We start from the raw sequence: 26,833 nt of genomic DNA on the forward strand, positions 1-26,833 counted from the left end.
TTTATTTTGAGTGGGGTGAAAGGGGGGGGGGATTTGAACTTTTATATTTTTTATATATTGGGGACTAGAAGCTGCCATAACTCGATCAGCTCTGCTACATACAGGCGATGATCAGATCACCTGTATGTAGCAGAATACCTCACTTGTACTGACGTGTGCTGGGAAAGATGCGGGCTCACCACCGGAGCCGACATCAAAGGGAGAGAAGCTACCTGCGCCGTACTAGTACAGTTGTGAAGGGGTTAAGGAAAATGGGGAAAAGGGAAAAATGAAAGGGATAGAAAGAAAATGAAAAAGATTGGTCTGCACAGGATAGGCCGGGAAAGGGGTTACAGGACACATGTAATACCTTATATATAAAACATTTAAGAGGCAGGAGGGGAAGAGAAGGAATGGGAAAGGCGAGGAAAGAAAAGGGGAGAAAGGAAGAACAGCTGTAACTAGGCGGAGAGACGAGAATCTAGAGGAATCCTGACTGTTACACCATGGAAGATACTGATTGTTGGAGTCTGATAGCGCCGCAGTTCTCATGAAATCTGCGCTCTCTGTGGTCTGAAGACCCTGCGGACCTCTGGGGCTTTGATGCATTTTCCCTTTATAGGCTTCTTCTGAAAAAAAACATATTAAGAAAAAAAATGTATGAAGAGAAAATCGCCATCACATTTAGGCCGTGTGCACACGCTGCGGATTTTGCTGCGGTTCCGCAGCGGTTTTGGCCGCTGCGGACCCGCAGCAGTTTTTGCTGCGGTGTACAGTACCATGATTCCCTATGGGAATCAAAAACCGCAATGCAGATGGTGCGGAATTTTCCGCGCGGATTATCTGCGGTTTTCAATCCGCAGAAAGAATTGACATGTCAATTCTTTCTGCGGATTCCCCTGCGGTTTGCCATCTCCTCCATTGAGGAGATGAAAAACCGCAGGGCAAAACCGCAGAGCAATCCGCAGGTAAAACCGCAGGTATTTTGACCTGCGGTTTCAACTGCGGATTTTACAAAATCCACGCGGATGAATCCGCACCTAATCCGCAGCGTGTGCACACAACCTTATAAGCGCAGAATCAAAGCTTTTCTGTACTATTAAACAAGTGTTAAACGCGGCTTCATATCTGCCAAAAAACATCAAATATGGGGGAAAATGCAAAAAAGAAGAAACGCAGCAAACGCGCAATAATCAGGGAGGATTGTCACTACGTCATCTGGGTCAGACATTTACAGAAGGAAGAACGCAGCATTTACGCTACGTGTGAACACGTCCTCCGCATTACGCCATTTTGTTTCTCCCGTAATTTACCGATTCCTGTCTGATCGCTGTGTTCTGCAGGTCATTACAGTTATATTGACACAACTATGTCCGGGTTATTTACTGATTTGTGATGCTTATTATTTAAAAAAACACATTAAAAATGACATTTTTTTCATTATCAAGTGTTTTTCATTATTATTAGTAATTTTATAGGATGAAAAAATCTCTTATTCTCCTCTAGAATTCAGAAACATCCATTGTACACAGCAGTGTATTTCTATCTGAATAATCTGCCTGTAGTCAGAGCCTGGAATATAGATCAAGTGCACACAATCATGTAGTCACTTCACCGGAGCTTGTGGCTCAGCAGCTTACAGTGCCTGTCAGTAATGTTGAGGCTGTGGGTTCAGGATCTGGGAGTGTAACATAGAAAAATACATTTTTGTAATTGCTTATTATTTTAAATACTTTTATAGGAACAAAAATATATATTTTTCTTCCCCTCAGTATACAGGCACCATAAAAAGCATTCTTATACACAATGTATTGCTATGGATATGTATACTCTGCTTCTGAGTTCATTGCCGGCAATATAGAGGTCAATAAGACCAAATTCTCCCATCTCCAGCGTTGTGAGCTGTGGCTCACTGGTAAAGCAGCAGTAGCCTGTGGAGACTGAGATGGAAACTCATAGTCCTGGGGAGACCAATCACTGAAGGGAGAGGAAGTGAATATATAATCTAATTTATGCACTTAGCAGAGAAGCGGCCAATCCCTCCAAGCAGGAGGAGCTACAGGAGCAATGAAAATGTCGGAGAGAGGAATATAGAGGTTGGGAGAACAGCTGAGAGGGGACATGACAGTCCAGCTGAATCTGGGATGGTTGGGAGCTATGCAATTGAGACGCTGTTGTGTCATTACCTTAACAAGGCGGTCCATGCTCGGAAGATGAGTGGCCAAAATTCCTCCAGAAACTCACTGCCAGTTATTGCAAGCGCTTGATTGCAGTTGTTGCTGCTAAGAGTGGCCCAACCAGTTATAAGGTTTAGGGGCAATCACTTTTTCACACAGGGCCTTGAAGGTTTGGGTTTCTTTTTCCCTATATAATAAAGATCTTCATTAAAAAACTGCATTTTGTGTTATCTTTGGCTAATATTTACATTTGTTTGGTGATCTGATACATGTAAGTGTGACAAACATGCCAAAGAATAGGAAATGTGTATGCATATGTCTATGTATACATATATACAGTGTGTGTATATATATGGTGATGGTGAGGAGGCAGGGAGGAGTTTGTGTGGAAAATGGAGAAGGCGTGCTAACTGCTGGCTCACAGGCCACTGCAACGCATAACGGAGCTTGTAGTATTAGAGCGCAGTACGCCGGGGGACAAGAAGTGATTGATAAACATCAGAGCTGCATCTGGCAGACACCAAGTGATGCTATCTGCCTCATAAAGGTATATATTCCTATAATAAGAGTATGGATCCATTACTGGCACATAATAGTAAGATTAATGAATACAAAATTAAACGAATTAAGGTAGTGGATAATTTTAATATTTGGTACAGAAACCTTTGTTTGTAATCACAGAGGTCAGACATTTCCTGTAGTTCTTGACCAAGTTTGCACACACTGCAGCAGGGATTTTGGCCCATACTTCCATACAGATCTTCTCCTAATCCTTCAGGTTTCAGGGCTGTCGCTGGGCAACATTGATTTTAAGCTCCCTCCAAAGATTTTCTGTTGGGTTCAGGATTTGAGACTGGCTAGGCCACTCCAGGACCTTGAAATGCTTCTTAGTTCCTCTTGTGTGTTTTGGGTCATTGCCATGCTGGAAGACCCAGCCACGACCCATTTTCAATGTTCCAACTGAGGGAAGGAGGTGTTTGGCTAAAATCTCTCGATCCTTGACCCATCCATCCTCCCTTAAATACGGTGAAGTCATCTTGTCTGTTTTGCAGAAAGACACCCCTAAAGTATGATGTTTCCCCCCACCATGCTTCATGGTTGGAACGGTGTTCTTGGATTTGCACTCATCCTTCTTCTTCCTCCAAACATGGCGGGTGGTGATGATAGCAAAAATTTCTATTTTGGTCTTATCTGACCAAGTGACATTCTCCCTTGCCTCCTCTGGATCATCCAGATGGCCATTGGCAAACTTCTAATGGGCCTTGACATATGCTGGTGTGAGTAGCAGGACCTTGCGTGCCCGGAAAGATTTTAATCCATGATGGCATAGTGTGCCTGTAGCTTTATTACTGGCACCCCTGCATGGTGGGATGCCAGCTTACTCACTGCCTCAGACCCTCGGCACAATCCTCAGCGTTCTCCTGCTTCCTGGCTGTGTGAGCGCCGCAGCTCCAAGCGATGCACCTAGTACACACATGCGCGCACTCCCCCATTCTTAAAGGGGCAGAGCAAGTATATACTAAATACTCTTAGCTTGTTGCTCAGAGATGTTTAGTATAATTACTACACCTGGAAGATGGCTTCCAGCTAATTGCTGGGAGTCATCCTATATAAAAGACTCCCTCTCCCTTAGGGATTCACCATGCAACATGTAGAATCATTAGTCAGTAAGGTGTACTACTAGTGAGTTATGAGGTTCCCTGGTCCTGGTTTGGCTAGTGTCCTAAACCTGTATTCCTTGCCTCAGTGTGGCCAGTCCTGAATCCGTCATCCCCTGGTCCCAGAGCAGCCAGTGTCTGAAACTCATTCTGGTGTAGCAAGTCCTGTATCCATAGTCCCCTGGATCCAGAAAGGCCAGGGCCTGAATCTCATTCCCGGAGTGACCAGTGCTTGAAGCTTGTCCATGAGTGGCCAGTGGCTGAACATTGTCATCTGGTCTGTGTTCGGCCAAACCCTGTTCCAGTATCATCGACCAGAGTGTCTTAACCTTGCCCTAATCAGTGTCAGTAACCATTCTGTAGAGGTACCAGAACTTACTAGTCTGAAAAGAGACCTATCCCTATTCAGTGTCAGCGAACCTGACCCCTGGGGTCTGCAGCTGCAATACTGGGTTCTGCCCAGGAGTGGTACCTGGCGGCTACCTGCAGGTCAGTCTGTATCCACCAGTGAACACTAGGTAGCTGATTAGCTATGCACACTTCCTGAGCAGGCCCGGTCCTGTGATCCCAGCTTTCTTCAGGTCATTGACCCAGTCTTACCATGTAGTTCTGGGCTTTCTGACCTTTCTCAGAATCTTCCTTACCCCACGAGACGAGATCCTGCATGTAGCCCCAGAGCGAAGAAGACTGACAGTCAACTTGTGTTTCTTCCATTTTCTAATAATTTTGTCAACAATTGTTGCCTTTTCACCAAGCTGCTTGCCTATTGTGCTGCAGCCCACCCCAGCCTTGTGCAGGTCTGCAATTTTGTCCCTGGTGTCCTTAGACAGCTCTTTGGTCTTGGCCATGGTGGACAGATTGGCGTGTGACTGATTATCTGGAAAGGTGTCTTTTATGCAGATAAGTTCAAACTGGTCGCAATTAATACAGGTGAGAGCAGAGTAGAAGGGCTTTTTAAAGAAAAACTAACAGGGCTGTGAGAGTCTGAATTCTTGGTGGTTGGTCGGTGATCATATACTTATTTCATGCAATAAAATGCAATTTCATTATTTTAAAATCATACAATGTGATTTTCTGCTTTTTTTATTTTTGGATTTTCTGTCACCGTTGAATTGTACCTGTGATAAATATTACAGACTTCTCCATTCTTTGTAGGAGGGAAAACTTGTAAAATCGGCAGCGTATCAAATACTTATTTTCCGCACTGTGTCAGGATCTTGGCTGTACATGTCCTTAAAGATTCATTTCTTACATTCGCATCAAGACATTTTTCAACCAAACTGTGAAGTCGTGAGCGATGAGCACGGTGAGAGATTCCACCAAGATGTTGCACCTATGGAAACAAGAGATCAAGGACAATGGAATCCATCAATGCTTGTAGATAACGTTGGGCCATTGTAAGAGATGACCCAGTGCAGGAGTACAAGAGACAAGAAAAAAGAGCTGTCACTGAATGAGGGCCACAGTTCATAATGCAATTTCTGTGACTGTGTGTAATCTGTAATAGTGTTTAGATATGTCTTAGATATTGAAATTGCTGCTAAGCTTCCTCTAAGTATCAGACAATTGGCCTAACAAAATATCACGCATCTTTATATTTGCAGAAATAATGTTTCCGAGTCCTGAAACTTTTATGTATCAATAACATGTAGCGGTAAAAGGAAAACTTGTAGATATCGTAGAAACAAGGGACAAGTAAAATTGTCATTGTCAGATCTGAATTCAGAAGGGGAGAATCAGGAGGACACGGCTCGTTTCATAACTCAACCGGACAGCTTCTTTTTAACCAATGAATTATTAAATGTTAAACAGCTACAAGTCCTACAGTCAGCGCAGAGACCATAGAGTCGGTGATAGGGGCATCACATATGACTTGGCTTCTAGAGAAAAGGAAAAACCAAGGAAAACTGAAGCACAAAAAATAGGGATCATACGAACTAAGGGGGGGTAAGAGGGAAAGGTAGACATTGTTCCATGAAACTTTAAGCTGATTTTCATCATGCCGTAATTATTTAGTTTCTAATGCAGCGTAATACAATAAATAAGAGGGGTGGTGTTGTGTTTAACCCCTTTCTGACATCAGACGTACTATTCCGTCCATGTGCCCTGGGCCAATTTGACCATTGACGGAATAGAGTGTCTCGGCGATCGGCCGCGCACACGGGTGGTGTGCGGCCGATCGCGGCCAGGTGTCAGCTGATTCTCACAGCTGACACCCAGCACTAAGTGCCAGGAGCAGTCACAGACCGCTCCCGCCATTTTAACCCCCGAAATACTGCAATCGAACATGATCACAGCATTCCAGGAGCAGGCAGAGGGCTGACAGTCCCTCTGCCTTTGGATCGGAGACCCTACAACGTGATGCGAGGTCGCGATCACTGCCATGGTAACCTGATGTTGTCACGACCAGAGCTAAGAAACTTCTTGGTCATGCGCAGTGCAAGTCAGGCAGTCTCTCAGTGTCTGAGAACTGAGTGCAGCGCTGACAGCTTCTATAGCAGGGGTGGGGAACCTCAGGCCCCAGGGCCATTTACGGCCCTCGATGACCTTTTATCAGGCCCCCGAGCAGATTCTCAGGGACCGCATTCTTGGGCAGGGAGCTGTATTTTGATTGCTAGAAGCTCATTAATTTCTTCTTGCTCTGTTAGCGCACACACACGCAGTGTTCACTACTGAACATTGAAGGGCATACAATGAAAGATTAAGTCATGAAACCAGTGCCAGAGTCAGGATGTACTTTGTGGGCGGAGCTTGTACGGCCCCCGAAGGATGGTATAAATATCCAAATGGCCCTTGGAAGAAAAAAGATTCCCCACCCCTGTTCTATAGCATGGGGATGCTGCTTCATCTGCCTGCCATAGAAGCGATCAGCCTGCAAAAAATGACTGTCCCATAGTGGGACAAAGTGTAAAAGATAGAATTAAATAAAAAACATGTAACTAATTGTAAATAATAAAAATGTCAATATTTATTCTAACATTAAATAAATATTTGAATTAAAAAAAACTCTAAACAGTAAAAGTACACATATTTGGTATTGCCACGTCCATAACGACCCAACATATAAAACTGTTCCACTAGGTAACCCCTTTAGTGAACACCATAAAAGCAAAGACAAGAAACATCCTTGTTCTAAGTTTTTGCCCTGTCTCTCCCACATACAGACCCCCAGTTGGTACAAATAATTAAGTACACCACACTTTCATACCTTACACCACTCTTAATTATTTGTGGAGCTACAACATTTGACATTTGCCTGAATTTTTATATCTACACATGGTTTACACAAATGATATTTTCTTGTCTTAACTCTATACTATTTACCATTAGAAGCTGTGTATTTTTGTAATTATCTGTATGTATACATGATTGATTACCACTTCTGTCTCTGCAAAAACAATCCCCTTTAATCCCTTTCCGACATTGGGCATAAATGTACGCCAATGTCGGACTCCCTTCCATTGATGTGGGCTCCGTCGCTGAGCCCACATCTTTTTCGGCACATGTCAGCTGTCAACTACTCCACCTGTGGCACGAACACAGAGACGGGGTAACAACAAGTGTAGGAAGATGACAGTCCATTGAGTCCATACAAGGTGCAAGGCCAGTTGATCTGAGGAACACAACCTGGCTTCTCCAAACATATCCATGGTTCAGCGATGGTCAATGGAGCAGATCTGTATTCTTCCAACCAAGGCTGAAAACCCCTAGGTTGTTTCCTATAGAATGATAGATCCGTGACCTTCGTGATGGAGCCATGATGTAAATGGCTGCCGTCCTGTCTCTGGTCCTTTTGGGATGTATGGATGTCTTGGCAGAATCTCTCTGGCTGTTTCTCTCTTTGTCTCTTTATACAGAGGCCTGTAACCTATTTGCACACTTAACAAGTGTCCCTCATTCAGTATTTACATAAAGGGTAAGAATGGAGATGAGAACAAGTAGGATTACTTAATTACTTAAACTATTTGCATCAGTTTTCCCTCTCTGCTTTAGAAGTCAACAAACTGGCTCCATAACACAAGGCATAATTAGCATATCAGCAAACATCACCAGTGATCAAGGATAAGCGCACAATAAAAGTCAATATTACCGACTTACACAAACAAAAGTCTGTTTTCTTGACCAACCAGAAATCAACACTTAAATTTAAAGCCAACATACAGATAACATTCTATTATTCTTTGTTTGCTAAAAAATAGTCGTCTGGTTAATTAAGGAACAATGCTGTATGTCTTCACAATGCCAAAAGTAAAAAAAAATGTTTTTAAAAATATTAAAAAATTAAAAAAAAATATAAAAGTTCAAATTCACCCTTTTGCCCCATTTAAAATAAAACAATAAAAAAATATACATATTTGGTATTGCTGCATTCAGAATCACCCGATCTATCAACATAAAAAAAGAATTAACCCGATCACTAAACGGCGTAATGAGAAAAAACGTAAAAAAATGCCAGAATTAAGTTTTTTTGGTTGCCACACTATTGCATTAAAATACAATAACAGGCGATCAGAAGATCATATCTGCACCAAAATGGTATCATTAAAAACGTCAGCTCGGCACACAAAAAATAAGCCTTCACCCAACGCAAGATCATGAAAAATCAAGATGCGACGGGTATCGGAATATGGAGCAATTCTTTCATACTTTACCTAATGAAGAGGAGTTATTTTTACTGATATTTGTTTATTTTCTGTTGGTATTTGGTTTATCCTATAAAACTCCCATATAATATTCTCACCTTGAATTTATCCTATAAAACTCCCATATAATATTCTCACCTTGAATTTATCCTATAAATCTCCCATATAATATTCTCACCTTGAATTTATCCTATAAAACTCCCATATAATATTCTCACCTTGAATTTATTCTATAAAACTCCCATATAATATTCTCACCTTGAATTTATCCTATAAAACTCCCATATAATATTCTCACCTTGAATTTATCCTATAAAACTCCCACATAATATTCTCACCTTGAATTTATCCTATAAAACTCCCACATAATATTCTCACCTTGAATTTATCCTATAAAACTCCCACATAATATTCTCACCTTGAATTTATCCTATAAAACTCCCACATAATATTCTCACCTTGAATTTATCCTATAAAACTCCCATATAATATTCTCACCTTGAATTTATCCTATAAAACTCCCATATAATATTCTCACCTTGAATTTATTCTATAAAACTCCCATATAATATTCTCACCTAGAATTTATCCTATAAAACTCCCATATAATATTCTCACCTTGAATTTATCCTATAAAACTCCCATATAATATTCTCACCTTGAATTTATTCTATAAAACTCCCATATAATATTCTCACCTAGAATTTATCCTATAAAACTCCCATATAATATTCTCACCTTGAATTTATCCTATAAAACTCCCATATAATATTCTCACCTTGAATTTATCCTATAAAACTCCCATATAATATTCTCACCTTGAATTTATCCTATAAAACTCCCATATAATATTCTCACCTTGAATTTATTCTATAAAACTCATATATGATATTCTCACCTTGAATTTATTCTATAAAACTCCCATATGATATTCTCACCTTGAATTTATTCTATAAAACTCCCGTATAATATTCTCACCTTGAATTTATTCTATAAAACTCCCATATAATATTCTCACCTAGAATTTATCCTATAAAACTCCCATATAATATTCTCACCTTGAATTTATCCTATAAAACTCCCATATAATATTCTCACCTTGAATTTATCCTATAAAACTCCCATATAATATTCTCACCTTGAATTTATTCTATAAAACTCCCATATGATATTCTCACCTTGAATTTATTCTATAAAACTCCCGTATAATATTCTCACCTTGAATTTATTCTATAAAACTCCCATATAATATTCTCACCTAGAATTTATCCTATAAAACTCCCATATAATATTCTCACCTTGAATTTATCCTATAAAACTCCCATATAATATTCTCACCTTGAATTTATCCTATAAAACTCCCATATAATATTCTCACCTTGAATTTATCCTATAAAACTCCCATATAATATTCTCACCTTGAATTTATCCTATAAAACTCCCATATAATATTCTCACCTTGAATTTATTCTATAAAACTCCCATATAATATTCTCACCTTGAATTTATTCTATAAAACTCCCATATAATATTCTCACCTTGAATTTATCCTATAAAACTCCCATATAATATTCTCACCTTGAATTTATTCTATAAAACTCCCATATATTATTCCATCCTTGAACACACGTCGCGTGCATCATGTTTTTGTACAATTTGTGAATAATATATATAGGTTCTCTTCGTCTGAGTTATTTTTGAAGGTCAACAAAATACGATTTTCCTGTAATTCATTTCTCACACTCTAGGTATAATAATGACTTTTCCCTGTGTGGGATTTTTGATGTTTAAAAAGGTTGTCGGTACTTGCTTTCTTGGGTCTCTTGAGGTTTTTACGTCATGTGAGCCCTGTGCCCAATCAGCACTGATGTCACTGTCCCCACCTTCGGACAAATCAAGCATCATGAAGCCGTCAGAGAGCAGCCGCAGCCCTTACTTCATGTTGATGTTCAATATGTCCGAAGGAACAGTGAAGCTGCTGCTGATTGGGTGCAGGGCTCGTGTGATGTGAGAACCTCACATAAGCCACGGGACAGTGAGTCTTAACACCGCTGAAGTGGAGCTGGCACGCCAGCGGAGTATGAGTGTTTTTATTTTAATGAGGCCAAACATAAGGAATGAGTTCACTGAGAAAAAAATATATATATACCGTGTTTTTTGGACTATAAGACACACCTAGGTTTAGAGGAAATTAGGAAAAAAAAATTGAAGCAAAAAATGTGGTTAATTCTGTACTTAATATCCCTTATCCTGGTATATATGGTCCCCTCATCCCTATTCTGATACACAGGGCCCCCTCATCCCTACCCTGGTATACATAGATCCCTCATCCCTATCCTAGTATGCATGGCCCCATCCTTATCCTAGTATGCAGGGTCCCATCCTATTGTGGCATGATTGGCCCCATCCCGCTCCTGGTATGCAGTGCCCCATCTCATCGTAGTATGCATGGCCCCCATCCTTATCCTGGTATGCAGGGCCCCCATCTCTTCCTAGTATGCAGGGCACCATCACTATTCGGGTATGACTGGCCCCCCATTCCAGTCCTGCTATGCATAGCCCAATCCTTATAATTGGCCCCCATCCTGGTATCCATGGCCCCATCACAAAACATTAAGAAAAAAGCATTACACTTACCTACCCGGCGCTCCCTTGCTGAATCCTGCTCTGATACCAGCAACTGCTTTATGCTTGTAAGCAGCACATGGCAGGGACATAATGCGTAGCTCACAAGCAGAGCACAGCTGCAGGAGTACTCGCCGTTAAAACTATTTCACCATTATGAACATAAAAAAGGCTTCTCCCCTATGTGACATCTCTGATGTTTATTAACAGTTGATTTCCAAGTAAAATATTTCCCACATTAAGAAAATGAAAAAGGCTTCTCTGTGTGACTGCTCTGATGTCTAACAAGATTCCCTTTCCGGTTAAAATATTTCCCACAATCTGAACAGGAAAAAGGCTTCTCCCCTGTGTGAGTTCTATGGTGAGTAACAAGCAGTGATTTACGTGCAAAACATTTCCCACATTCTGAACAGGAAAAAGGCTTCTCCCCTGTGTGACTGCTCTGATGTCTAACAAGATTCTCTTTCCGGATAAAATATTTCCCTCAATCTGAACAGGAAAAAGGCTTCTCTCCTGTGTGAGTTCTATGGTGAGTAACAAGCAATGATTTATGTGCAAAACATTTCCCACATTCTGAACATGAAAAAGTCTTCTCTCCTGTGTGAGTTCTTTGGTGTTCATTAAGATTCCCTTTCTGGTTAAAACATTTCCCACATTTTGAACAGGAAAAAGGTTTCTCCCCTGTGTGACTGCTCTGATGGCGATCAAGATGCCATTTCTGGTTAAAACATTTCCCACATTCTGAACAGGAAAATGGCTTCTCCCCCGTGTGAGTTCTTTGGTGACTAACAAGATGCCATTTCTGGTTAAAACATTTCCCACATTCTGAACAGGAAAAAGGCTTCTCTCCTGTGTGAGTTCTTTGGTGTTCATTAAGATTCCTTTTCTGGTTAAAACATTTCCCACATTCTGAACAGGAAAATGGCTTCTCCCCCGTGTGAGTTCTCTGGTGACTAACAAGATGCCATTTCTTGTTAAAACATTTCCCACATTCTGAACAGGAAAAAGGCTTCTCTCCTGTGTGAGTTCTTTGGTGTTCATTAAGATTCCCTTTCTGGTTAAAACATTTCCCACATTTTGAACAGGAAAAAGGCTTCTCCCCTGTGTGAGTTCTTTGGTGTATATCAAGATTCCCTTTCTGGTTAAAACATTTCCCACATTTTGAACAGGAAAAAGGCTTCTCCCCTGTGTGAGTTCTTTGGTGTATATCAAGATTCCCTTTCTGGTTAAAACATTTCCCACATTCTGAACATGAAAAAGTCTTCTCTCCTGTGTGAGTTCTTTGGTGTTCATTAAGATTCCCTTTCTGGTTAAAACATTTCCCACATTTTGAACAGGAAAAAGGTTTCTCCCCTGTGTGACTGCTCTGATGGCGATCAAGATGCCATTTCTGGTTAAAACATTTCCCACATTCTGAACAGGAAAATGGCTTCTCCCCCGTGTGAGTTCTCTGGTGACTAACAAGATGCCATTTCTGGTTAAAACATTTCCCACATTCTGTACAGGAAAAAGGCTTCTCTCCTGTGTGAGTTCTTTGGTGTTCATTAAGATTCCTTTTCTGGTTAAAACATTTCCCACATTCTGAACAGGAAAATGGCTTCTCCCCCGTGTGAGTTCTCTGGTGACTAACAAGATGCCATTTCTTGTTAAAACATTTCCCACATTCTGAACAGGAAAAAGGCTTCTCTCCTGTGTGAGTTCTATGGTGAATAAGAAAAAGTGATTTTTTGTGAAAACATTTCCCACATTCTGAACATGAAAAAGGCTTCTCTCCTGTGTGCGTTCTATGGTGTGAAACAAAATCTGATTTATGTGTAAAACATTTCCCACATTCTGAACAGGAAAAAGGCTTCTTTCCTGTGTGAGCTCTCCGGTGTCTATCAAGAACCGATTTCTGATTAAAACATTTCCCACATTCTGAACAGGAAAAAGGCTTCTCCCCTGTGTGAGTCCTATGGTGAGCAACAAGCAGTGATTTACGTGCAAAACATTTCCCACATTCTGAACAGGAAAAAGGCTTCTCCCCTGTGTGCATTCTGTGGTGTGTAACAAAATTAGATTTCTCATTAAAACATTTCCCACATTCTGAACAGGAAAAAGGCTTCTCCCCTGTGTGCGTTCTATGGTGAATAACAAAATTTGATTTACGTGCAAAACATTTCCCACATTCTGAACATGAAAAAGGCTTCTCCCCTGTGTGAGTTCTATGGTGAGCAACAAGCAGTGATTTACGTGCAAAACATTTCCCACATTCTGAACATGAAAAAAGCTTCTTTGCCTTAGGAGCAGTTTGTTTTTCATTGCCTCTTTTGTGACTTTGATTTTTCTTAGTAGTCAGTAATGAATCAGAAGATGGGACCTGTTTCATAGGATCAGATGACAGATCTTTGCTGTGAATGGATGATGGTATATCTGGAGTAATGGCATTCACTTCAGTTGTATCTTGTAGGATCTCAAGATCATCAGATTTAAAACTTGAAGATGTCAGCTGTCCCTCTGATCTCCTGGTACAGTCATCTGCTAAGATAAAAAAAACAATTATTTTTAATAAAATATCCTTGAGTTTAATATTTTTGAACATTTCTACTTAAACTGTACATAAAAATGGCAAGCTATGTAAAAACTTTAATTATTTACCAAGACAATGACAGTTCACAGTCTAATAGAAAACCTTGTTGGATGAGCCAGTAGTGTGCGGTGTTCAACTGTTGGTTCATTCTGCCTCCCAAATATCGAATAAAAAGAAACCAATCAATGTTATGTAGGCGAAAATAATACCAATTCTCATCTCACAAAAAACAAGTCCCCACTCAGGTCCATCATCTGTCAATGGAAAAACAGAGGTTCCCGCACTATTAGTGGCTCAAAGTCGGCTGAAAAGTAACAGAGTTTCTATAAACCAATCCAGCAAAATCCGCTCTCACTTCGGAGTCTTGCAGTGTGCGCAAACAACATTTAGGATCCCTGTATTTAGCAATATTATAGTGAGAAGAATCCACTTAATTTTTGGTGTGTGTCTCCTGGAACACAATCTGGGCACTATGTGCTGGGTAATAAAATGGCAAATGTGTAATTTTCACTCTCCAACATCCACTGCGTGTTAATTTCCAGAAAGTGGCTGTGGAGTCAAAATATTCAATCCTCCTACACACGTGGTCTAAATTGTTGGTACCCCTCGTTTAATGACAGAAAAACCCACAATGGTCACAGAAATAACTTGAATCTGACAAAAGTAATAATAAATAAAAAATCTATGAAAATGAACAAATGAAAGTCAGACATTGCTTTTCAACCATGCTTCCACAGAATTAAAAAAAAATAAAACTCATGAAATAGGCCTGGACAGAAATGATTGTACCCTTAACTTAACCGCTTCGTGACCACCAACGTTAGATAAACATCGGCGCTAGCAGGGCTTTGTGCAGCGCGGACGTTTGTCTACGGTCGGCAGTTTTGTGCTCATCGGGACCCCACATACCTTATAACTAGGGGATTTCGCCGCACAACACATCCTGTGACCCTCGACCTCATTGAGATCTGATTGGTTCAGGTCCTGATGACGTCAGCGTCACACCAGCCAATGAGTCAAATCACTGGGAAAGTTTGTTGCAGCAGTGAACTTTCCCGGGTGATCTGCCCCATAAAAACGCTGTTTCTCCTCAGATCTCCTGTCAGTGAGAGATTAGAGGAGAAGCAGTGTTACAAGTGCTGCTGCCAACAGCTGTGTCAGTCAGCGATTGTGCTATAAAGTAACAATACAGATAAGGCAGGTTAGGGTTAGTGCTATAGTTAGGGTTAGTGTTGGGGCTAAAGTTAGGGGTAGGCTAAGAATTAGGCTTTTCTCAAATGCTTCCCAAATTATTTGGTCACGTCGTAGTTTTCAATTTCCGGTAAAAAAATAAAAACGAATAAAATGTCCCGTCAGTATTATAGTGCAGAGGAGGCTTATGCACTTTTATGTTCTGATAGCGAAGAAACTGCAGTGTCAGATGGCGATGTGGATTTCGAGGGCTTTAGTAGCAGAGACAGTGATAGCTCAGAAATGAGCAGTGATTCTGGTCCATCCTCACACACAAGGACCAGTACAACAAGAAGGACAAATAGCGCTTCTGGAGAAAAGTCTCCAACTCAGGGAACAATGCCCAGTACTAGCGCTGTCCCTAGTGCTTGTGAATTGGCGCACACCAATGACCAAGGGGCTTTGCCTCTTGATGTAGCATTTCCCAGATGGGAGGCTTCGGATTCGGCTATTCCATTCATCCCTAATTTTAATGCCATTCCTGGTATAAATGTGGAGGGGAAAATTTTGGACCAATTATTTTTTTAATTTGTTTCTGACAGATAGCTTGCTACAGCATATTGTCCTACAAATTTATATGCATCCCAATTCATCAGCCAGAATCCACGATCCTATTATGCTAGGTCAAATTTATGGAACCAACTAATGTCCTAGAAATGAAAACATTTTTAGGACTTACAGTCGTTATGGGGCTTGTTAAAAAAATGACCATTCTGTCCTATTGGTCCAACCACCCTGTTCAAGCCACCCCTATATTTCCTGCCGTTCTCCCTAGGACCTGTTATCAAATGCTCATGAGATTTTGGCATTTTAATGACAATAGTCAATGCCTGCCCAGAAATGTCCCAGAACATGACAGACTATTCAAAATCAGACCCATCATCGAAGACTTGACAGAAAAGTTGTTAAAGCTCTACACCCCAACAGAAAACATTTCCATTGATGAGCCCCTTGTAAAATTGAAAGGAAGACTGCACCTCAAGCAATTTATTCCTTCTAAGAGGGCAAGGTTCGGAATAAAGCTCTATAAAATGTGCGAGAGTTCAACCGGATACACATCAGCTTTTCACATTTATGAGAGGAAAGATAGACAACTAAACCCACTAGGAGGCCCTACTTATCTGGGGACATCTGGAAAAATGGTTTGGGAGCTGATAACTCCATTTTTACAATAAGGCTACAATCTGTATGTTGACAACTACTACACCAGCATACCCCTATTTAAAGGTCTGGTTGAACATAACATAGGGGCTTGTGGGACCATTTGCAAAAACCGTCAGGGGTTTCCACAATCATTGGTCAGCAAAAAGCTCCGAAAGGGGCAGTCAGGGGCTTTACACAATGGAGAGCTGCTTGTCCTTAAGTATAAGGATAAAAATGATATTTTTATCCTGAGCTCGATCCCCACAGATGCCACAAGGGCCACTGCAGACCAACAGGGATCCACTACTCCAAAACCTGTGTCTGTCATTGACTACAACAAATATATGGGGTGTGGACCTTGCAGATCAGGTTCTACAGCCATACCAGGTATCAAGAAAATCATATCTCTGGTATAACAAGTTAGTCATGTATTTGTTTCAGGTGGCCACATATAATTCTTTTGTGTTATACAAAAAAGCCGGAAATGCAGATACTTTCCTTCATTATCAGGAAAAGGTCACTGAAAATCTTGTTTTTCAAAATTTTGTCCCCACCAATCCTTTAGAATGTGAAGAGGTGAGAAGACTCACTGAGCGACATTTTATTGCACTCATCCCAGTAACTGAAACAAGAAAGAACCCCCAGAGAAGATGTCGTGTATGCTCCTAGAGAGGAATGAGGCATGATCCCCGCTATTATTACCCACAATGCCCATCATTGCCAGCCTTATGCCTCCATGACGGCTTTAAAATCTTCCACACAGAACCACGTTTTTGAACTGTTTTGACATTCAAGCATTTGGTTTATTTAGTGACAGACACATTTGAGTAGAGCTGAAATAACAATTTCCGGGGGTAGGTGGGGGGAGGTCTCCAGAGACACAAGCTGGGCACAATATATTGGGCACTACAATGACATTTTTGCAATTTTTGCTCTGAAACTTCTACGAGTTTCTGGAAATCATCCATGTAGTGAAAATGGTCACAATATACATAGATGAATTATCAGAGGGGTGTCATTTCCAAAATGGGGTCACTTCAGGAGGGATTCTGTTGCTCTGGGAATTGGAAGTGACATCCCCCTGTGAATTCATCTCTGGGTGTAGTGACCATTTACCTATCTACCTATTTTCCAATGTAAAATCTGGGGTTAAAACAACATTTTAATTGTAAAAATGTCATTATATCTTCTTCACTGCCCAATGGTATAATTTTCTATGGAACAGCTGTGGTGTCAGTATGCTCACTGCACCACTAGAAGAATTCATTCAGGGAAGTATTTTGGTAAAATGCAGTCACTTTTGGGGCTTATGCTGTTCTGGCACCTCAGGGGCTCTGACAATGTGACATGTCACCCACAAACAATTCCAGCAAAATCTGCTCTCCAATATGGCGTTCCTTCCCTTCCAAGCTCTGCCATGCGCCCAAGCAGTAGTATTCTCCCACATATGGGGTATCGGCGTGCTCAGGAGAAATTGCACAACAAATTGTATGGAGCAATTTCTCCTGTTCCCCTTATGAAAATGCAAAATATGGGGCTAAAAAGATTTGTGAAAAATCTTATTTTCTTTTTTTATTTGCATGGCGCCATGTTATAAACGTCTGTGAAGCACCTGTGGGTTCAAGGTGCTCAATACACATCTGGATAAGTTCCCTAAGGGGTCTAGTTTAAAAAATGGGGGCCCTTTTTGGGAGTTTCTACTGTTTAGGCACATCAGGGGCTCTGCAAACGCAACATGGCAAGCGCTAATTATTACAGCATATTTTACATTCAAAAAGTCAAATGGCGTGCCTTCCCTTCCGAGCCCTGCCGTGTGCCCAAGCAGTAGATTTCCCCCACATATGGGGTATCGGCATGCTCAGGAGAAATTGCAAAACAAAATGTATCGTCCATTTTCTCCTGTTACCCTGGCGAAAGTAAAAAATAATTAGGTCTAAATGAAAATTTTTGTGAAAGAAAAGTAAATGTATATTTTTTCCTTCCACATTCCATTCATTCCTGTGAAGCACCTGAAGGGTTAATAAACTTCTTGAATGTGGTTTTGAGCCCCTTGAGGGGTGCACTCTTCAGAATGGTGTCACTTTTGGGCATTTTATGTCATATTGACCCCCAAACTCACTTCAAATGTGAGGTGGTCCCTAAAAAAAATGGTTTTGTAAATCTTGTTGTAAAAATCAGAAATAGCTGGTCAACTTTTAACCCTTATAACTTCCTAACAAAAAAAAATTCATATAGTTGATATAGAGGCTACTGCGCAGGCGCCGCCATCGCCGGTGACATTTTGCTGGATGTAATTTTTTTCTAAGCCTCACAATAGCCACAATATTATAGGCATTATCACCAATAATATCAATGCTATTATATGCATTATGTAATAATGGGGGCAGGTCAGTGAGGGATCAGCGACCTGTCATAAGCCAGTACAGAGGAATATGTAATCAGAGCACCACATAAAGCCCCACCCACAGCCCCGCCCCAGAGCACGAGAATATCATTAACTTAAAACTACAAATAGAGATTACACAACAGTAAACCAGAGTTGCCCTCATTTATGGTGGACCATTGGAGCTACTATGGATCCTGAGCAGAAGATTAGAGGAAATAATATTGCTCCCCATTTCAGGAGAGATTGTGCAGTAATCTGAATTCCTTAGGATCAAAAACAATGTAATTGGTTCTAAGTTCTATAGAAAAGGGCTTTCACTGCCCAAAGTCATTTGAACAGTTTTGGGTGGAGGAGAATGTTGTGGTCTAGAGGCAAAATGGTGATCATGGCAATACGGCCGGACTACACCACCGATAAAGCAGCCACAGCCGGTGACTGAGAGGAATCTGTGACTTCTCTGCATTCAGTGGTTACTACTCACCTGGGTAGTCATATGTGGGAATCTCCTCTTTACACCGCTCATCACCCCTCACATATGTCTCTGTAGTATTAATATGGGTCAGATCTTCACCCTGAAACAAATATTGTAAAAGTCACCGACAGATGGAGAAGTCCCATCTATGATCAGCTCTAATCCTGCCATCTCCACCGCTCTCATTACACAAGTATAAAACATATAATACTGGTGGATAAAACAAGACTGAGCACAAGACCTTCACAGCCGTCTACACATCATAGGGGAGATCTCCTGACACCTTCTCTCCATCTACCTGATGATCCTGAGGAGCACTGGGATCTTCTTGGTTACAGTCCTGTGGAAGAAGAGGACGGGGACATCTCTCTGGTGTTGTCCTCTTACTGGATAGATCTGGAGGAAACACATACAGGGACTGAATTCATTCTCTACATACAGATAATTATAGGCCGTGTGTATTTAGTCCTTTCTATTACCTGGAGATGTGAGGGGCTGGGGAACCTCCATTATGACGTTCTTGTACAGATCTCTGTGTCCTTCTAAATACTCCCACTCCTCCATGGAGAAATAGACGGCGACATCCTGACATCTTATAGGAACCTGACACATACAATGATACCGTCATCCCCCGATCCCTTCATAGTGTTACTGTATAATGTCCCAGCATTCCCAGCAGTGTCACCTCTCCAGTCAGCAGCTCAATCATCTTGTAGATGAGTTCTAGGATCTTCTGGTCATTGATGTCCTCATGGATCAGGGGGTGAGGTGGAGGCCCCGTGATTGGGCTCAGGGGTCTTCCCCATCCCTCAGACACAGGGTCCTGACAGCGATCACTAGAGGTCTTCTTCACCACTGTGTAATCCTGGTTATGGAGAGACACATTAATAACTCTCACTACAGACATTTCCAGAGTCCTCACCTCTCCAGTTCTGTCCATGTTATTCCCATAGATAAGAATGATGTAATGTGACGTCATCAGAATCTCTCACCTCTCCAGTGAGACGGAAGAGGATCTCTAGGGTGAGGTGTAACATCCTCTCCGCCATCTTGTCTCTGTCCATATCCATCCTTGATGGGTAAATCAGGAAAATTCTCTTATGTAGAAGATCTTCACTGAGAGGATCCGATATTGTAGAGACCTGAATGAGAAGAAGATGATCCGATGTAACATCATAAGAATCCTGTGTAATAATACAATTACTGGAGATAATAAGGGAAACATATGAGGAGATTTATTATCTTACCGGGTTTAGTTTTCTTCCCTGACATCTACTAATAAAACCTATATATTTAGGCCACAGACAACAAGCAGTTTCCTCCTCGGAGTCGGCAGCTGAACACGTTCCTCATAGACTCATCTTCCATAACGCTAATTCTCGTCTCATTACCGACACTGGAATCGGCATTAGCAATACTGCAGGAGATATTCATTACATGCGACATGAGAAATAACTCCTTCATGATGAGGACGACATCTTCATCTTCTACTGCGGCTCTAGAGACAGATTTGGCCAGAGTCGGTCACTGCCTCCATCCCCACCGGCCGTCTATATGAAGGTTTCCCGTCTTCCCCGCACTGGAATCTTCTATCACGTTAGATCTCAGCTCTGAGTCACACACAGAAGTTTGAGGCTTTTAGAAAAGATTTTTAGTTTCCACAATCAACGCGGACAGAAATGATCTGATCCCAAAGTCTCCATGTACAGTGATTTATGGGGATTATTTCTGGCCTTAGTCTTTCCTATATTACAAGAAAAACTCCAGAAAAAGCCGATATTAACACCTTTCCTACATTAGACGTACTATTCCGTCCATGTGACCTGGGACCTAAGTCCCAAGGACGGGATAGTACGTCTAGCGTGATCAGCTGCGCTCACGGGGGGAATGCAGCTGATCGCGGCCGGGTGTCAGCTGATTATCACAGCTTACACCCGACACTATGTGTCAGGGGCGGTCACGAACTGCCCCGACACGTTAACTCCTGGCACACTGCGATCAAACACGATCGCAGTGTATCGGGGGCTTAGGGAAGCATCGGCAAGGAGGAGGCTCCCTCCGTGCTTCCCTGAGACCCCCACAGCAGCGCGATGTGCAGCACTGCTGCGGGGGGGGGGGCTCCTTCCCTGCAGGTCCCCGAATCCAAAATGGCGGCGGGGACCTTCAGGGGCCTGCAGGGAGGCGGCTTCCTCATGCCTGCAAAGCGCCAGCATGAGGAAGAGTGCAGCACTGCTGGTGACAGATCGCTGATCTCTCACAGCGATCTGTGATGTGACAGATCAGCGATCTGTCACATGACATTTATGTCCCCCCTGGGACAATGTAATAAAGTTAAAAAAAAAAAAAGTTTAAAAATAATTTATAAAAAAATCACTAAATAAATAAAAAAAAAATATATATATATATTCCCTAATAAATTCATTTTTTGAAAAAAATAAATAAATAAAAGTACACATATTAGGTATCGCCGCGTCCATAACGATCCGCCCTATAAAACTGTCCCACTAATTAACCCCTTTGTTGAACCTCTTAAAAAATAAAAATAAAAAACGAAGCAAAAAATAATGCTTTATCATCATACCGCCGAACAAAAAGTGCAATAACGCGCGATCAAAAAGACGGATATAAATATCCATGGTACCGCTGAAAACAACATCTTGTCCCGCAAAAAACGAGCCACCATACAGCATCATCCGCGAAAAAATGAAAAAGTTATAGCTCACAGAATAATTATTTTTTATATAAAATAGTTTTCATTGCATAAAATCGACAAAAACATAAAAAAGACCTAAATGAGGTATCGCTGTAACCGTACTGACCCGAAGAATAAAACCGCTTTATCAATTTTACCGCACGCGTAACGGTGTAAACGCACCCCCCCAAAAGAAATTCATGAAACGCTGGTTTTTCTTCATTCTGTGTCCCAAAAATCGGAATAAAAAGCGATCAAAAAATGTCACGTGCCTGAAAATGGTACCAATAAAAACGTCAACTTGTCCCGCAAAAAATAAGACCTCACATGACTCGGTGGGTCAAAATATGGAAAAATTATAGCTCTCAATATGTGGTGATGCAAAAACTATTTTTAGAATAAAAAGCGTCTTTTAGCGTGCGACAGCCGCCAAACATAAAAACCGCCATAAATAGTAAATCAAACCCCCCGTTATCACCCCCTTAGTTAGGGAAAAATAATAAAATTAAAAAAAAATTTCCATTTTCCCATTAGGGCTAGGGTTAGGGCTAGGGGTGTGTTGGGGTTAGGGTTGGAGTTAGAATTAGGGAGTTTCCACTGTTTTGGCACATCAGGAGTTTTCCAAATGCAACATGGCGTCCGATCTCAATTCCAGCCAAAAAGGTCAAATGGCGCTGCTTCCCTTCTGAGCTCTGCCATGCACCCAAATAGGGGTTTACCTCCACATATGGGGTATCAGCGTACTCAGGACAAATTGCACAATAACTTTTAGGGTCCTGTTGCTCTTGAGAAAATAACAATTGGGGGTAAAAAGATCATTTTTGTGGAAAAAATATGATTTTTTAATTGTACGGCTGTACTTTATAAACTTCTGTGAAGCCCTTGGGGGGTTCAAAGTGCTCACTACATATCTAGATACGCTTCTTGGCGTGTATAGTTTCCAAAATGGGGTCACTTGTGGGGGGTTTCCACTGTTTAGGCACATCAGGGGCTCTCCAAACGTGACATGGCGTCCGATCTGAATTCCAGCCAATTTTGCATTGAAAAAGTCAAACAGCGCTCCTTCCCTACTGAGGTCTGCCATGCGCCGAAACAGTGGTTACCCCCACATATCAGGTATCAGCGTACTGAGGACAAATTGCACAATAACTTTTGCAGTCCAATTTCTCCTGTTACCCTTGGTAAAATAAAAAAAAAATGGACCTGAAGCAATTTTTTTGTAAAAAAAAGTTAAATGTTTTTTTTTTTTTTTTTAAATATTTAATAAATTCCTGTGAAGCACATGAAGGGTTAATAAACTTCTTGAATGTGGTTTTGAGCACCTTGAGGGGTGCAGTTTTTAGAATGGTGTCACTTTTGGGTATTTTCTATCATATAGACTCCTCAAAGTGGCTTCAAATGTGATGTGGGCCGTAAAAATAAAATGGTGTTGTAAAAATGAGAAAATGCTGGTCAACTTTTAACCCTTATAACTTCCTAACTAAAAAAAATTTTGATTCCCAAATTGTGCTGATGTAAAGTAAACATGTGGGAAATGTTATTTATCAAGTTTTTTGTGTGCCGTGTCTCTGTGATTTAAGAGCATAAAAATTCAAAGTTAGAAAATTGCTAAATTTTCAAAATTTTCGCCAAATTTCCATTTTTTTCACAAATAAACGCAATTTATATGAATTAAATTTTACCACTATCATGAAGTACAATATGTCACGAGAAAACAATGTCAGAATCACCGGGATCCATGGAAGCGTTTCAGAGTTATTACCTCATAAAGGGACAGTGGTCAGAATTGTAAAAATTGGTCCGGGCATTAACGTGCAAACCACCCTTGGGGGTTAAGGGGTTAAAATGTTTCTAAAGAAAAATTGGCTCCAACAATTCTTGTAAGAAGAAAAAAATAAGCAAAAAGCAGAAGACACATGTGCACACACTGCGGATTGGTCTGCGGATTCTTATCTGCGGTTTTACCTGCGGTTTTGCCACCTGGACAATGGAATAGGTGGCAAACCGCAGCAGAGTCCGCAGAAACCATTGACATGTCAATTCTTTCTGCGGATTCAAAACCGCAGCTTTTCCGCAGTTAAAAATCCGTAGCATCTGCACAGCAGAATGTAAATCCCATAGGATAACATGCTACTGTCCACTGTCTGCAGAACTGCTGCAGATCCGCAGCGGCCAAAACCGCAGCAAAAACCGCAGCAAAAACCGCAGCAAAAACCGCAGCGTGTGCACATAGCCTGAGGCTTCAACAAAAACCCTGAACATTTATTAAAAAGAAATGAATCTTTTTGGGCCCCAGAACATAGATGTACACCGCAGGGACGGCACAGAGGAGGCTGCAACAAAAACCCTGACAGTTTAACCACTTGCTGCTGTGAAAAGCAAACATGACATCTAAGAAGGTGTGACAGAGTTTGGCTGAATGCCCCCCGCCCCCAAGTACTCGATAGTATGGGGCGGCCTAGTTACTCCGATACTTACATGCCTAATAATGGGGTCTGGGCTGCAATGTATGAAGGTCTATTAGGCCGGGCCAGAGGCAGCGTCCAATAAGTTACCTTATAACGCCCCCATACACATTAGACTAAAGTTCCATGAAAGCACTGATTTCGGGGGGTTTGGCCGACCATATAATGTATTTGGGGGCCTCCCGACAGATGATGTCAGGGCAGAGAAGGATCCGGCATCCTGAATTTCAGAGGATAATCCGTTTGTTCTTCCTGTAGATAATCCTCCTCTAGAGGAGTCTGGAGGCGACTCTGTCATACAGACCACAGGAAAGCTGGAATATTTGTGTGTATGGGGGAGTCGGGAGAGATCGCCGTCTGCCAAATGACCGCTCAGCCAACTCTGATCTCATGTGTCTGGGGCCGTTAGTATTACACTGACAGGCAGTGATGATACACGGCACTACAGTAGTACAGGGCATCACCGGAGCCATCAGAGGCTTGTATGTTGTGTGATCGCACTGATCAGAGGGGTTTAAAAAAGGTTTAAAGTAGAAAAAAATATCACAGTTTCAGCAACAAGAAATATCCGTCACTATATGGAAAGCAGAGCCACTGCACAATGTTAGTTACGTCACGTCCATAACTACTTTATTATACTCTATTGTCCTGTACACAGGGGAGTAGATAGAAATCACAGATCCCACAGCAATAGAGGGAATTGGACCCTCCAACGCAAAGAAAAAAAAAATCTATCTCTCTATATACACTGTTCAAAAAAATAAAGGGAACACTTAAACAACAGAATATAACTGCAAGTAAATCAAACTTCTGTGACATCAAACTGTCCACTTAGGAAGCAACACTGACTGACAATCAATTTCACATGCTGTTGTGCAAATGGAATAGACAACAGATGGAAATTATTGGCAATTATCAAGACACCCTCAATAAAGGAGTGGTTCTGCAGGTGGGGACCACAGACCACATCTCAGTACCAATGCTTTCTGGCTGATGTTTTGGTCACTTTTGAATGTTGGTTTTGCTTTCATACTCGTGGTAACATGAGACGGACTCTACAACCAACACAAGTGGCTCAGGTAGTGCAGCTCATCCAGGATGGCACATCAATGCGAGCTGTGGCAAGACGGTTTGCTGTGTCTGTCAGCGTAGTGTCCAGAGGCTGGAGGCACTACCAGGAGACAGGTCAGTACACCAGGAGATGTGGAGGGGGCCGTATGAAGGCATCAACCCAGCAGCAGGACCGCTACCTCCACCTTTATGCAAGGAGGAACAGGAGGAGCACTGCCAGAGACCTGCAAAATAACCTCCAGCAGGCCACAAATGTTCATGTGTCTGCACAAACGGTTAGAAACTGACTCCATGAGGATGGTCTGAGGGCCCGACGTCCACACATGGGGGTTGTGCTCACAGCCCAACACCGGACAGGACGCTTGACATTTGCCACAGAACACCAGGATTGGCAAATTGACCACTGGCGCCCTGTGCTCTTCACAGATGGAAGCAGGTTCTCACTGAGCACATGTGACAGACGTGACAGAGTCTGGAGACGCCGTGGAGACTGATCTGCTGCCTGCAACATCCTTCAGCATGACCGGTTTGGCAGTGGTCAGTAATGGTGTGGGGTGGCATTTCTTTGGAGGCCACACGATGTTGGGCTGTGAGCACAACCCCCATGGAGACACAATTGTGCCTTTACCTGGAGATAAATTCCCAGTGGGGGCAATTTCCAAAATGCAATAACTTAAGTGGGGAATTCAGCTCTTTTCACACTTAAGGGATCTGTATATGGAGTCTACAAACTACAGTGGGGAAAATAAGGATTTGTTACGCTGACAATTTTGGGGCTAAAGTCACATTTTTGTGAGGAAAAAAGTAAAATTGTCATTTTTTTCCTTCCACATTGCTAAAATTCCTGTCACACTGTCCGAATTCAGATATTGTCCTGGTCAGAAAGGAGAATACAGGGAGTGAAAGGGTTAATAGGACTCACAGGAGGAACCGGCCCAGAAAGCAGAAGATCCAGGAGTGTCCGCCACATATATGACTGCTCTGTGCACAGGACCTGTGATGACGTCACAGGAGGGGAGGAGTCAGGGGTCACATGATCAGGGGCCTCAGTGTGTGCAGGACTCAGTGTGCTGGAGCGCTCCCGATAATCAGCTGCGTGTGTCGCGCTGTGTGATAGTCACAGCACCTGCATGGAGGGCGACACATGCAGCTGATTATCGGGAGCGCTCCAGGGATCCGGGGTCCCGATGCAGCTATTCGGTAAGTGTTATTAGCCAATAACAAATTCTCCGACGATATTCGCTCATCTCTAGTAATAACAGCTCAAAGAAATTCACCAAACTTTTCATTAAGTTTAATAGCGAGACCCTATTAAATATTGAGCACCAGAGGGACGAAGCATTGACAGCGGCATGTAAAAGTGTGGGCGCCCCTGGTCAAAATGACCGTTATTATGAGTAGTAAGATGAAGATGAAATGATCTCTAAAAGGCCGAACCTCTAACATGACACATGGCCTTTGTATTTTAGGCAAAAATAATAATTATAAAATATTTATATAGACAATTTCATAATTGCAAAAAGTAAAAGGGGCGATGCAAAACTTTGGGCACATTTAGAGATTTGTGTACTGAGATAATTTTGACCAAGATTTCACACCTTAGTTAGCTTGTTAGGGTTATGGTGAGATCACATGGTGACCAGGAGCTACAGTCTGAGGAAAGGGCTAAAAAGCCTTCACTAGACCCCTGTACAGCTGTATAATGAGGCCCAGGCTTTATAGT

General features: G+C 41.8%; 1 protein-coding gene across 1 annotated transcript in view; it reads right to left on the minus strand.

Annotated features, from left to right (window-relative positions):
- Nucleotides 1–11,426: 11,426 nt before the first annotated feature.
- The window catches only part of LOC141047205 (uncharacterized), a 126,720-nt gene continuing 111,313 nt past the window's right edge, over nucleotides 11,427–26,833 (minus strand). Inside the window, exons 2-4 of the mRNA XM_073542158.1 lie at nucleotides 19,568–19,747; nucleotides 19,362–19,485; nucleotides 11,427–13,599 (exon numbers count right to left, since the gene is read on the minus strand). Coding sequence (XP_073398259.1) covers nucleotides 11,567–13,599; nucleotides 19,362–19,485; nucleotides 19,568–19,747 — 2,337 coding nt within the window. The 3' untranslated portion in view covers nucleotides 11,427–11,566. The remainder of the gene's footprint in view (nucleotides 13,600–19,361; nucleotides 19,486–19,567; nucleotides 19,748–26,833) is intronic.

This window comes from Dendrobates tinctorius, unplaced genomic scaffold (assembly GCF_039654945.1).
Source record: "Dendrobates tinctorius isolate UK_male_01 unplaced genomic scaffold, ASM3965494v1 ptg000126l, whole genome shotgun sequence".
Classification (NCBI taxonomy): Eukaryota; Metazoa; Chordata; class Amphibia; order Anura; family Dendrobatidae; genus Dendrobates; species Dendrobates tinctorius.